The sequence below is a fragment of the Bos grunniens genome, chromosome 20, assembly GCF_055505025.1.
Source record: "Bos grunniens cultivar Pamir isolate PY7600 chromosome 20, Bosgru_T2T1.0, whole genome shotgun sequence".
NCBI lineage: Eukaryota > Metazoa > Chordata > Mammalia > Artiodactyla > Bovidae > Bos > Bos grunniens.
Window position 1 is genome coordinate 393,363 of NC_141184.1, and position 14,130 is coordinate 407,492.

Sequence of the window (14,130 nt, forward strand, 5' to 3'; positions counted from 1 at the left end):
TCCCAGGTGGCTTGTTCTGCTGGCTCCTTGTGGCCAGACTCGGCGGGGGTGTTGTGGGGGTGTGGGCTCGTGCAGAAGCCCCAGGCTGCTGCAGGTCAGGGGGAAATGGGGCAGTGTCACATAGTGGGGGATGCAGCATGGAGAGTGACTGGTGTGCATTTGGGTTGTGGAAGGCGGGTGCTGGGTCCCTCTGAGTCTGTGAGTCAGACCAGTCCTGGCAAGGGGGTCCTGGTGGCCTGCTGACACTGGTCAGGTGAACTTGGTGACGGACGCGGAGCCGGGGGCATTGGTGTCCAGGTGGTCTCTGACCCAGGCAGCCAGACAGCAGTGGTTCATCTGCTCACAGACGCAGTTGACCCAGTTGGTTATACATAGTTTTGCAGGAAGACACAGTAATTGGTCAGTCTTTCACTTTCTGGTCAATTTCCCGTTTTTGTGTGCACACAACTGCGGCGTTGGTCCCTGAGCCCCGGAGCCTGATGGTGAGGGCTCTGCCCGCTTCTCTGTTACAGACTCCACAGAGACTGAGGACTCAGGCGCTTCTTCTCAGAAGTCCAGTGTGTCGACACAAAAAATGTTAAACCCCTTACCTGCTCCTGAGAAGTACAGGAAGCGGAGGATGCCTGGTGGGAGGTTCCAGGCGCCTGCGGACGAGGCCTGTCTCAGCTGTCTGGAGGGGAGCCTGAGTGTGAGCCGGAGGAGCAGTTCGGAGGGCTGGGGCCAGGCCACCTCTTCCCTCTCAGCCACCCCGGGGCCTGAGCAGCCAAGACCGCCCAGCGCCAGTGAGGTGAGCAGGGGTGGGGGTGCTCGGGGTGGATGCGGCCCTCACGTGCACGTCTCCGTAGTGTGGTCACCGCTGCCATTAGAAAATGCACTTCCAGCTGTCTTCTGGTGCGGGGCTCCTTGAGGTGTCCGCTCGGGCCTTCCAGCCACACTGCCTCTCGTCCCGTGGTTGGTGCTCCCCCAGGGCTGTCGTGAACGCGGTCCCAGCTGTGTGTGCTGTGATTCTCTGGGTTCACAAGAGGAGGTTCTCCCCAGATTGTCCCACAGTGGTCGTAGGCCATTGTTATGGCCAAGTTGGAGACTGAGATGTTCTCAAAGGTTTGGGGTTCGAGTAAAGACCACCGTGCGGACAGGGGGCAGCAGGCAGCCCTGCCACAGCGCCCCACGTGGGCAGAGGAGGGGAGAGCACCCCAGCTGAGAGGGCCTGGGGGGTTCCACCAGCTCAAAGTGGGCCAGGGGAGTGCTGAGCCCCTGTGGTTGGTCCTGGATGGAGACCAGCAGAACCAGGGACGCTGGAGTCGTAGGTGCTGGGTGGCTCCTGGGGTGGCTGCCTCAGGCCATGGGCCGAGGTCTGCTTCCATGGCTGGTCTGGCTGCATCTTCAGTCTCTTACTGGACTGAGGGAAGGCGTGAAAATGGAGATTTGCGGGACTGTGCTGGGGCTTTCCTGTCCCCGAAAGGATGTTAACTGTGGGCAGAGCCGCCCCGATGGGCCCCCTCACTGCGGGGCTGGGACTTTGCACGAGGGAATGCTGCCTGCAGCGCCCCTCCTCCCAGCACTGTGTCCCCAGGTGGTTGTCTTGGAGAGGGCTTGACCCCAGCTCCTCAAGTGGGAGGCAGAAGCCTGACCCCACTGGGCTCTGCTCCTGCGCCTGAGGCCGCGTCGGTGCAGCTTCTGACGCAAGTGCTGATGCTGGTGCCCCTGGACTCTCTCACCCTCCGCTGCTTGTGGCCAGCTGTTGGCCTCAGTGTCCCCACGCCAACCAGCCCCAGGGGACGGCTGCCCCAGCCCGATGACCCCTCGTGGGCCTGTGCATCCCCGTGCCCTGGGCTCCCGCGGGTGGGGGGTGGCGGGAGTGAGGGGCCCGGTGGCTCCTGCACCCCCTTCCAGGTCTGGCTGGCTGTCCCAGATGCTCTTTATGAGGAAACTTTTGCTTTGTCTTAACAGTGAGGACACCGGGCCTCATCCCAGCTCTGGCCCTCCTGGTATTGACTCGCTAAATCCCCGCTTCTCAGGAAATGTTCCCTGGATACTCAGAAAGTGAGCCAGAGGGCAGGAGCCAGCTCCCTTTCTACAGTAATCCCTTAAAATTGATGAAATGATTTCTAAAGGGAAGAAAAGTAAGCGCTGATGGAAATGCCAGTGGCTGTGGGCCCAGCATGGTTGGGGCCGTGAGGCTCTGCCTAGCAGCCAGTTGCTGCACCGGCCCAGCCAGCCCTCCCTCTGGTCCTGTTTGCGCTGGTCACACTTCGGGCCACCGGGCTCCAGTGAGCGTTTGAGCTGAGACTGTCTCTTCCCCACCCCACAAGAGTGGCGGGGGCTGGTCAGGAGGGCCCAGGACGCCGGCGCTCAGAACCGCCTGGTCTCTTGACTGACACAGGCCACAGCTCAGCCGTTCCTCCCACTGAGGGATGGTTTCCCCGCCTCACAGACATGGACAGGCATGCAGGGGGTAGGGAGGCGAGTCCCACCTACCATGCCTGCAGGTGTGTGCAGTGTGACCCTCCTCCGTGGCGTAGGCAGCGGACGAGGCAGCAGTCTGACACTGCATCGCGCCCGCTGGGTCGGGCACAGGAGCCAAGGGGGGGTTTGTCTCTGGGCAGGCATGTCCCAAACTGCACTCCACCGCGCTGCCCGGGAAGAAGGCCACCCTGGAGGCGCTGCTCCTGGAAGCGCTCCTTGACCTGGTGGACAGGCACTGGAGTGGCCGCAGGTCCCTGCACAGCAGCGAAGCCTTCCTTGGTGAGTTGGCCCAGGGTGCTGCGTGCCAGCACCTGCCCGCTGCTGGGCCCTGGTCCCCTGGCCTCGCTGGACCCGTTCCCGGCCTCACTGCCCTCTGGGCTGCAGGGGCGTCCCGAGGGCCCTGCTTACAGTGTCAGGGTGCTCAGGAGGAGCAGATGAGGAGGCGCCAGTGGCCGGTGGCTGCTCCTCCCCGCCTGCCTGGTGCCCAGCTTCCTGGAAGGCATCGGCAGCCAGCAATGCTGGCTCCTTCCCCTAGGTCCCTAGAGCTGTTGCTGTCTGCCTGTCGTCCCCTTCCACGCCTCGGGGTAAACAGGCCTGATAAGGCCATTTCAATGGCGTAATGTCCCTTTTCTAGTCTTCATACCTGTCAATGTTTTTGAGGTGTGCAGCCTGTATTTTTCAAAATGCATTGAACACGTTTTGTCTATACTCATTCTCTTAACACGCTCTCTTCTAGCTCAAGCAAGACACATTTTGTCGTCTGTTCAAGAGTTTACAACCACTCAGGACACTTCGACAACTGTGAATGAAGAAATTAGCTCCCTGACTCTGGAAAATAAGTCTTTGCACAGTCGCCTTACTGAGCTGCAGCAACAGTACGGCGTGAAGATGACTGAGGTGGTGTTGGAACTCAGCGACACGCGGAAGGAGATGGTTTGTTCCGTTTATTCCTAGTAGGGGCAAAAACAGTCTTGACATCACAGAATGAGCGTAGCTTCTCAACTGTGCTTCCCCTGACAGCTGTCGGGTACAACCCTGGGGCCCCTCCTGCCTTTGCAGAGCATGAACCCCCTCTTCCACCAGGCTTCCCCATCCAGGATGCCAGCTGCCCTTGAGGAGCGCGGCCTGGCTCTCACTCCAGGACCCCTCATGACAGTGGCTGCAGATGTCTGCATTGCTGCCAATCCCAGCTCTGCCTGCCCCAAGCGGCTTTGTTCTGTTCTGAGAGAGGCGGGAGGATGAGGCTGGGCTTGCGGGGGAGTTTCTCTGGTCTCGGTGTTCCCTGCCCCAGGCTCTGAGACCACTGGTGAGGAGGTTCCAGGGACCTGGGTGACCTGGGTCCCTGCTGCTGTCCTGCCTGCCCCAGCCAGTGTGGGGCCGGGCTGTCCTGTTGGCCCTGCAACAGCTCCACCACCAGGTGGCACCATTGGGCAGCCAGAGCCAGTGTGGTACGGACCTGGCAGAGGAGCTCAACTCCCTCGTCCTCTGTAACTTCACCATGAGACCATCATTCATGAATGCCTACGCTGAAGAGGAGAAAAGGTCTCAAAATAGCAAATAAACAACCTAACTTTACAACTCGAGGAACTAGAGGAAGCTAAACCCAAAGTAAACGGAAGGAAATAATAAAGATCAGAGCAGAAATAAGTGCAGAGTAGAAAACAACAGGAAGAAATTAGCAAAACTGAGTTGGATTTTGAAAAGACACAAAAAACTCTTAGGTAGACTAAGAGAGAAGACTCAAAATCAGAATTGAAAGTGGATACATTACAATGGATGCCTCAGAAATGAGGTCAAGGAATGATTATTTACAAGCATTTTGGAGAACCTAGAAGAAATGGATAAATTCCTCGAATCGTACAACCTACTAAAGCTGTGTCAAGAAGAAATAAAGCTTAATAGGTCAATAACAGATAAGATGGAACAGTATCCAACTTCTTAAGAAAGCAAGAACCAGATGGTTTCATGGCTGAATTCTACCAGATACTCAAAGAAAAATCAATACTTACCCTTCTCAAACTCCCAAAAAATAGAAGTAGGGAGCCTACTTTCACACTGTTTTATTAAACCAGCATTTCCTGGACACCAAAGCAAAGACTCCACAAGAAGAGAAACTACAGACTGCTGCTGTCTGAGACTCAGCAGAAGACTGGCATCCTGAGTGCAGCAGCATATCAAGAAGACTGTACACCCCGAGGGAGCTGTGTGCACAGATACATTAACACATGGAGAGAGAGAGAGAGAATACTGTCAGCCCAGTTCATACAGGTGCAACATCTGACTGAGTTCCATATCCATTCATGATTTTTAAAAAAAGCTCAACAAAATAGGTGTTTTAAAAGAAAATTTCCTCAGCATGATAAAGGCTGTTTATGAGAAGCCCTCAGCCAGCCTCATGATCAGTGGAGAAAACTGAAAGTTTTTCCTCTAAGATCCAGTATGAGACAAGGATGTCCACTCTTACATCGTCTCTTCTGCTGGAAGGACGGTTGGCCCTTGAGAAATGTGGGTTTGAACTACATGGATTCATTTATATGCAGATTTTTTTTATTAGTAAATAGTATATGTGCTGTGCTCAGTCACTCAGCTGTGTCCCGACTCTTTGCGACCCCACGGACTGTAGCCTGCCAGGCTCCTCTGTCCAGGCAAGAATACTGGAGAGGGTTGCCATTCCCTCCTCCAGGGGATCTTCCCAGCCCAGGGATAGCGCTTGTGCCTCCTGTGTCTCCTGCATCAGCAGGCAGATCCTTCACCACTGCACTCCCTGGGAAGCCCAGTAGATACAGGGATACTGTACAGTTGGGAGTTGGCTGCATCTTTGGATACGGAACTGCAGATTTGGGAAGTTGACTATAAATTGAGTATAAATTATTTGTGGATTTTCGGCTGCAAGGAGAGTTGGCACCCCTACCCTCTCCACCCGCCATTGTTCAGGGGTCAGGTATGCTAGCAAGGGCAAGCAGACAAGAAAAGGAAATATAAGGCGTCCAGATTGGAAAGGAAGAAGTATAGTTACCTCTGCTTATAAATGATGTATATTAAAGATACCACGAGAGAAAACTAGAATAAATTCAGTGAAGTTGTAGGATACAAAGCATAACAGAGATCATTCTTATTTCTTTATAGCAATGAGCATTCCGAAACAATTCATTTATAGTGTCAAAAAAATAAAACAGTTAAGAATAAGCTTAACCAAGAAGGTTAAAGATCTTAAACAAAAGACATTTACAGATGCAGTGTAATCCCTGTAAAAATTCCATGGCATTTTCCACAGAAACAGAAAAAACAATTCTAAAATTTGTATGTTTCTTATCATTTGTATTCTTCGTTTTCTGGTTCTACAAAGACCCCAAATCACCAAAGCAATCTTGAGAAAGATCATTTTTCAGGCATCACACTTCCTAGTTTAAAATTATGTTACAAAGCTTTGGAACAGGGATAGATTGCCGAAACAGAATAGAGGGCCCAGAAATACACCCTCACATAGATGTCAACTGAGTTTTGGCAAAGGCACCAGGAACACACCGTGGTAAAAGAGTGATCTCTTTGGTAAATGGTGTTGGGAAAACTTGATGTTCACATGCAGAAGATGAACCTGTACCCTTGTCTTAACAGCACAAAATCCAACTCAGAATGGACTAAAGATTTAAGTATAGGACTTGAAACTATAAAACTCCTGGGAGGGAGCTCCCTGGCAATCAGTGGTTAGGACTCTGCTTCTGCTGTCGGGGTGTGGATTCAGTCCCCAGCTGGAGACTGTAATCCCACAGGCCACGTGGTGTGGCCAAACAGACACGTGGAAAGGATGCTCAGTATTACTAATCACCAAGGAAATGCAAGTCAAAACCAGAGCGAGACACCACTGCACACCTGCAGAGTGGCTTTCGTCAAAGGAGACAGCACGTGGAGGGTGTGGAAACGGGGGAACCCTTGTGCTCTGTGGCGGGAGTGTGACTTTGCACAGACACTGGAAAATAGTACGGGGACTCCTCACACAGCCTACAGTGGGGCGGTCTTGCTGTTCGGTCACTAAGTTGTGTCCAACTCTGCGACCCCGTGGATTGCAGCACACCAGGCTTCCCTGTCCTTCACCATCTCTCGGAGCTTGCTCAAACTCCTGGCCATTGAGTTGGTCTTGTTGGATGGACCTCGAGGGCGTTGTCTAAGTGAAGTTAGTCGGACGTGGCAAGAAAAACCTCCGTGACCTCATACCTGGGGTCTAAGAGTTGAGTTTACAGAAGCAGAGGGTAGACCGGTGGTCACCCTCAGTGGGAGGTGGGGGAGCTATGGGCCCAGGCAGAGCAGCAGTTCTGTAGGGGTTAGTCCAGGGCTGTGAGCATGGCTGACAGTCACGTTAGTCGGACCATGTTGACCCTGGAGCTGTGTTGAGAGCAGAGTCCTGGTGCTCTCATCACCAAAACATGCTTCCTCTGTGAGGAGACGTGTGCACTGGCTTGACTGTGGTCATGGCGTCACTGTGCACGTGCAGGTCACGTGACGTCACCGGGCGCCTCGACCGTGTGCTGTAGGAAGGGAGACCAACGTGCGTCAGTGCGAGAGGCTCTCACCTCCGCTGATTACGGTTCAGTGTAATGGCATGGGGACTATCTAGAGTGTTCTCCTGTTAGTTCAGGTTTATTTATGGTTTATAACAAGAAAGATTCGATTCACATCCTATAATTGCTGTTGTGGTCAGGCTCAGGTGTCGTCAGGGTGAGTGTGTGGGCGCTGGAGTTAGGCTGCCTGGTGGTGCGAGTCTGGTCACCCTGCGCCATGTGGCCGGGCCCACGGCTGTGCCCGCATGTGCAGGTAAGCTGCCGTGGTGACCCGTGTGCTCAGCGTGGGGTCTGCAGTGAGAGTCCTCTGGGCGCTGCCGTCCCGCGTGCGCCCCTCCGGGCCCCTCTCTGCCTCTCCCTCCATGCGGTGCTGTCACCTGACTCCAGCCTGCTGTGTCACTCCCGTCAGGGCCCTGAGTGTGCCGTGCTCCCCTCACACTTACCCCCTGTGCCCACATGTGCTTGCTGTCTCATTCCGCTTTGTCTGATGTTAGCATAGCCACCTTAGTGTTGCCTTAGTGCTTATATTTAAGGTGGGTTCCTTTTAGGCAGCATACACTTGGGTCTTTTGTTTTTATCTAATTAACAACCTCTTCCTTTTCTTTGCAGCAGCATTTTTTAAAAATTCAGTTGATTTAAACTAGAAAACCAAAACCATTGACCCATTTCTCCCAGCCCTGTCCTCTGTCGCTGGCAGTTACCAAGTTCTCTGCATCCTTGAGCTTCAGCTCTTTTGTTTGTTTGTCCTTTTAGATTTCATATACGAGTGAGATCCCGTGGTGTTTGTTTTCTTCATTGTATTTATATACTACATCTTTGTCTATTCATCTGTTAATGGGCACTTAGGTTGTTCCATATCTTGGGAATAGTGAGTAATGCTTCTGTGAAGATGGAGGTGTGCATATATTTTCAAACTAGTGTTTTTGTTTTCTTCAGATGAATACCCAGAAATGAAATTGCTTTCTCTGGTAGCTCTTTTTTAACTTTTCGAGGAATCACCATACGATTTTACATAGCAGCTGTACCAACTTACATCCCCCCAGCAGCAGAGGAGGGCCTCTTTCCCCACACCCTCACCAACACTTGCTGTCACTTGTCTTTTTGATGATGGTCATCCTGACAAGGGTGGGGATACCTCACTGTGGTTTTGACCTGTGTCTCCCTGGTGATTAGTGATGCTGAGCATCTTTTCATGTTCGTGTTGGCCATCTGTATGCTTTGGAAAGATGTCTGTTCAGATCCTCTGCCCATTTTTAAATCATGTTTTTTCACTGTTGAGTTGTGTGAGTTCTTTATGTATTTTTTATGTTAACCTCTTATTAGATAAATGGTTTGCAGATATTTTGCTTCCAGTTCATAAGCTGGCTTTGCATTTCATTGCTGGTTTCCTTGGCTGTGCAGCAGCTGTTGGTTTCTGTCCGTGGTTGAGAGGAGGGGCTGTGGGGGCAGAAGCTGGTGCCGAGCCCTCTGTGTTCGGTTGTCTGTTGCTGCCCAGGGAGCTACCACCTGGCCACACCTCAGACAACACATGCTTCCCCATGTGGCCTCCAGTCAGGGCCCAACGCGGCTGACTCAGGGTCTCCTGAAGTTGCCATCAGGCTGCAACTTGGGGCTGTGGTCGCCTCCAAGGCTCAAGGGAGTGTGGGTCCTCTGCACTTACTCCAGGCAGTCCCGGGAGTCACACCGCGACAGCTGCTGACAAGGGTACCCAGGCGGAAGGCCACCCTGAGCGTGCATGTCATGGCTTCTGTGTATCGCGTGTGCAGTGGGCTGGCCCGCTTAAAGGGGGAGGCTTCCAGGGCGAGAGCACCCTCTGCTCTGTCCCCTCATTTGTAGAACAGGAGGGACAGCAGCCACGAGGTTGCTGGAGACAAGTGTTGGAAATGTCTGGTGCTCACTGTTTTATTAAGAGAGACCCCACACAGAGCCTCGCTTTAGAGGACGTGTGAAGGCAGTGATATAGCGCTGGCAGCTCCCGCGGCATCCCTCTGGGCAGAGCGGCCTGGAAGCAGGACCACAGATCTGGAGGCTTGGGTGGATGAGCAGGTGGCACCCCTTCCCCTTCCCCTGTGCATCCAGGCAAATGGACCTGGGTGCCGGCTTTGTACCAGTGCGGTGGGCAGAGTTTGACCTGTTTGCATGCGTTGTTCTGTCCAGGATTATCTGAGGCAGCATCTGGACAGATCTCTGGAGGAGAGCAGTAGCTTGAAGTCGCTTTTGTTGAGCATGAAGAAAGATGTGAGGACCGCTGACGCTCCGTCCGCATTGAACCTGCAGATCTCCGGTGAGCTCGTGGCTCTCACTGTGTGTGCGTCCCCGTGTCACTGGGCCCAGGCTCGGCAGGAGCTGTGAGTGCATCTGTGAGTGCACGGGGCCAGCCCACTGACCCCTAGAGGCTGCAGGACCCTCCCCGGCACTCCTTGCTCACGGCTCCATCCATACCCAGGTTGATGTTTTCCTCTCTTCCTTCTCTTGGAGTCTGTGCTGCCAGTTCTGCAGGCATGCCCTTGGGACTTGGAGTTGGGGTGCAGCCTGCCCTGGGGTAGGTGAGGCATCGCAGGGTCCCCCGGGGGCTTCTGCATGAGCACCTGCTCCGTTCTGGTCTCTCAGAGCCCCGCTGGGCAGATGCATCTCAGGCATGAGCACGGCCACTGCGGAGGCTCTCCTGGGCCCTCCTGCCCGGTGAGCGACCCCCCTGACCTTCACTCCAGCTGTGTTGGCTCTGGGCTCTCCCTGAAGGCCAGCCCGTCCAGCAGATCCAGCCCCCTCTGCCCTCCTCTGCTCCTCGCACATGCGCCCCTCACGGGCGTCCAGAGGGTGGGGTCTGGGGCTTCGCCCCCAGCAGGGCTGGCCCAGGGCCTGGGTGGGACGAGGGGGCCGTGCTGTCCACCCCAATGACCTCGCCCCACGTTCCCCAGGCTCACTGACACCCTAGAATCATCTCGTCTCCCAGCACAGGGGTGAGTGATTTCCCTGAGCACAGCCACCCTTGTCCCATCAGGACTCCAGGCGAGCATGAAGCGGCTCTCGGGCGAGCTTGTGGAGCTCAGGCAGCACCTGGAGCACTACGACAAGATCCAGGAGCTCACGCAGATGCTGCAGGAGAGCCACAGGTGCCGCCCGCGGCCCTCCCCGCAGCCTCCGGGGCGGTGCGCGGTGCCTGGTAGCCTGCACACAGCCCCTGGTGTGGTTCTCGACTGTTCTCTGGGAAAGTGGAGATGCCACCCCACTCCCTGGCCCAGTTTTTGTGAAGAGACCTGTGGGGAGAGTGGGTGGTGTCTGGAGAGGGGACCCCGGCCGGGGGGTGAAACGGGAGGCGCCCTCCCCCGTCCTCTGCTCCCTTGCCCCTCCCCACTGTCGGGCTGAGGTCTCCGTAGCTCCCCTGCGGCCAGTGGAGCCAGGCCGTGACCCTGTGGGGGTGGAGGGCCACGGCCCCGTGCCCACCCAGCCCCTGACCCAGAGGGGAGGGCCAGGCAGGTCCTGGCCAACGGGGCACCACAGCCCTCTGCTGTCCTAGCAGACGGGGTTTGTCCCTGGGGGCAGCTCTGTGGAGAACACGGCCCTGTGCTATCAGTTCCTCGTGGTGCCATGAAGGCCCTCAGTCAGCGTTGGGCCGGGGTCGGCAGTGTCCAGCCCCACCCTCCTCCTGAGACCCCTCCAGAGTTAAAGATGGCCCCAATGACCCAGAATCAGGACTTCGAGTTTACTGTGTCCACATCAGAATTGTGTTTGACCAGGAATTAGAAGTGTCTCTGTCTTTGAGCCTTTTTTAGAAATGGAACAGAGTTGTCAGTGTTGAGGGCCCTCCCTACCCCTTCAGCTCACAGGCCAGTGGGGCACCCGCCAGCCCCGGGCCAAGGAGACCCGCCCAGGGGGGGCACTGGGCAGCAGCAGGGGAGGCAGGGCCACGAGGGGGCCGGGTGGCTCCGGGCTGAGCACTGTCCCCGCCCCCAGCTCCCTGGTCAGCACCAACGAGCGCCTGCTGCAGGAGCTGGACCAGGTGCGGGCGCAGCACCAGGCGGAGGTGGAGCAGCTGCACTGGAGCTACAAGGAGCTCAAGAAGACCCTGGCACTGTTCCCTGGCAGCCCCCGAGACGCGCGGCCCGCCTCCCCGCCGCGTGCCCTGTGAGCCCCTCTCTGCTGTCTTCAGGGCCCGAAACGTCCTAAAAAGACAGGTTCATCCACACCCTTCACGTGTCAATCAGTCAGATGTCTCCTTTTTCATCAACTGTCTTGAGGTAAAGAGAATGTTGCATTTTTCTGCCTAACGTGCAAGAAAGCAGCTCTTTAGGGTGATTAAAGAAAATAATTTATGGTGTAACAGGCAACCTTATTTAATAAACACGTTCTAGAAAGTGGCTCTAATTGTAACTGAGTTTCACAATGAATTCTGTTATGAAATAAGCTGTGCTCCACGGTTGATGAGCAGGAACTGTCAGAACCAAGACTGAATACAAGGAGCCCTTAGGGCTGTGTGGAGACTGTTGTCTGCAGAGCTGACGTCCATGGGGGAATGCCTGCCCGAGCGCCAGCTCTTGTTTGTAGGGCGTTTCTGAGAATTACGTTCTAGCAGAGCACAGAGCTAGATTTTGAGTTTGGAAACGTATCTCATGGGACTCTTGCTGTCTTTGGTGAAATGACGTGATCTGCTGAAAGAGCCTGTGGTAGATTTTGGGGCAGAGCTGCAGGTGGAGATGGGGGCTGTGTGGGTCCCAGGCGGGGGCATCACCCCTTCAGGTCATGTTTTGTTTCTGTAACTTTGTGGGGAAGTTGGGGGAGGGGGTCATCATCAGATTTTTTAATTTAAAGATTTTTGCATTAATCCATTTTAAGCCTGTAGGAAATTATCACCGTGCTGTTTGTTTCTGGTTTGGATTTTGTTCATCTTCTTGGAAACCTGAGTTTGTATTTCTCATCAAATGTGGGAAAGTTTTGGCGACCATTTCCTGGTGTTTCTCACCTGACCCAGCCTCTGCCTGCCTTCCTGGGACTCCATGCCGCTGCCTCAAACCCTGGGCCCGGCCCCCACTTCCCTGCACTCAGGTCATCTCCTCCTCGGTTCTCAGCCTCTCCTGTCCTGGCGCAGCTCACTGCCCTCTACTTCACCTGTCTGATGTGCTGTGTGGGCTTGTAGAGTGAATTTTTAATTTCAGAGATTGTATATTTCTTAGTTCTAAAATTCCATTTGGTGGTCTTTTATAAAAAGGAAAGAAGCCTTTCTTGTAAAGGTTTTATTTCCCATATGTTCACGTTTCATGTGAGTCTTCTGAACAGCCTTAGTGCAGGTCCAGGGAAACTGTGGTGCTGAGGCAGCTAACACGCCTGCCAGCAGGTCTGGGGGCACTGCCGGCCCTGCTCCCACTGGCAGCTTCCCGAGCCCGCCTCCCTGCCAGAGCCCCGCACCCCTGCGCCCCGCCTCAGTCCCAGAGCCCGCACCCCTGCGCCCCACCTCCCTGCCAGAGGCCATCCTGCGCCCCACCTCCCTCCCAGAGTCCACACCCCTGCACCCGCCTCCCTCCCAGAGCCCGCACCCTGCTCCCCACCTCCGCCCTGTCCCTGGGCGAGCACCTGGGTTTCCAGAGGGCCTCTTCAAGCCTTCTGTTTTCTTACAGGAGGGTCTGTTTCCTACTTATTTGTAGGAGTTATTTATAATTCTGGATACTAGTACTTTGTGGAATATGTTTGCAAATAGCTCTTTCTAGTCTTTTCACATTTTAATGGTGTCTTTTGAGGAAGAGAAAATTGAATAGGAGGCAATTAATGACATTATCAGTCTTTTCCATGATGATTTTTGTTTGTGGTTATCGTAACACATTGCGTGGATCTTTTAAAAGAGTGCACAGCTCTGTCTGTTCTGAGTTTTAGACACATGTTCCCCCGGAGCCGACTGCGTGCATGTGTGCGGGTTAGCAGCCCAGCTCCAGGGTCCCTCCACATAGGTCCAGTTGCCCAGCGTCATCACTCGCATGGCCGCTCGGTCAGAGTAGTTTCTGTGTCTGCTTCCCACACTGTCCTGTCCATCCCTGAGCAGTGCCACAGCCACAGGTCAGGGCTTCCCGTCCGCTCTCAGGACATTTGTGCTACTTGTGACCCTTTGAATTTCATGAACTTTAGAATCAGCTGGTTCAGTTGGGGTTTTGTCTGAGACTGCCTTGTCACAGGTAAGATTGGGTCTTAGAGGCCATGAGTCTAGGGTCTGTGTCCACTGACCAGGTCTCCTCTAATTACAGTTCTGTACTTTTCTCGGTGGGGGTCTTATCTACCTCTTGTTTATTCCTAGGTTTTTCTTATTTTGTGATGCCATATCTAAAAGATATATTTTTAAAATGTGTTTGTTTCATTATATGGAAATATAATTGATTTTTTGGTATATTAATTTTATACTCAGCAGTCTTGTTAGATTCTTACCAATTTTCCTGTAGGTGTACTGACCTTCCTAGGACAGTTGTAGCTCCGTGAGAAATGGCTCTTCTCTGTTCCATGCTGTCACTCTGGGTTTTACTGTATGCGTTCGTTTTGGTCTTTGTCCGAGTTTTGCCTTTCCATGCCGGCGGGCTCACCTGGTGCAGTGTGGATTATGTGTGGCCGTAGAGGGCGCCTGTCTTGATACAGAATCAAGGGGGGCTTTCACCATTTCTCTGACAAATTTGAAATAGATTTTTTGACCTTGCTCCTTCTGTTGTTGGTTTGCTAAGAATTTGTCATCGTGAATGGATGAATTTTATTAATAAGACACTCTTCTCACGCTTTGGGATGATCATACGATTTTTCTCCCTTGTCCTATAAACCTTTCCTTACACGCGTGCTGCTGCCTGTGCCCCAGCCAGTGACCGAGCGGCCCCAGCAGGGCCGGGGGCTCCTCCGGTCCCTGACCAAGACCCTGGCGAGCCTGGCCGTGGGCAGGGGCCCCGCTCGCTCCTGCATCCTCCCGAGCTGGGCTGTGCCGCGGCCCACTCTGATGCGTTTCAGTCGCTTTATCAGCCAATGTAATTGATAGGTTTTAGTTTGAATCGTGTCTCATTCTGCGCTGCTGCTTCTTCTCGTGTGATCTTTCCTCTCTGGTGTTGCTGTTTTTGGATAGTTTTCTGTCGTTCACATTTCCACCTCT

The 14,130-nt window shown here is 54.0% G+C and overlaps 1 protein-coding gene across 39 annotated transcripts in view; it reads left to right on the forward strand.

The window, feature by feature from the left end:
* CEP72 (centrosomal protein 72) overlaps positions 1-11,380 on the forward strand; it is a 49,950-nt gene extending 38,570 nt beyond the window's left edge. For 15 of the 39 annotated variants that reach the window (XM_086362369.1, XM_086362370.1, XM_086362375.1 and 12 more), the window contains 6 exons: positions 513-787; positions 2,607-2,745; positions 3,203-3,399; positions 9,180-9,306; positions 10,024-10,135; positions 10,977-11,380. In XM_086362369.1, coding sequence (XP_086218495.1) covers positions 513-787; positions 2,607-2,745; positions 3,203-3,399; positions 9,180-9,306; positions 10,024-10,135; positions 10,977-11,151 — 1,025 coding nt within the window. In that variant the 3' untranslated portion in view covers positions 11,152-11,380. Of the gene's footprint in view, positions 1-512; positions 788-2,606; positions 2,746-3,202; positions 3,400-9,179; positions 9,307-9,632; positions 9,792-9,940; positions 10,538-10,976 lie in introns of those variants that run through there. The other 24 variants (XM_086362363.1, XM_086362360.1, XM_086362366.1 and 21 more) reach the window with 5 other exon arrangements.
* Positions 11,381-14,130: the final 2,750 nt, after the last annotated feature.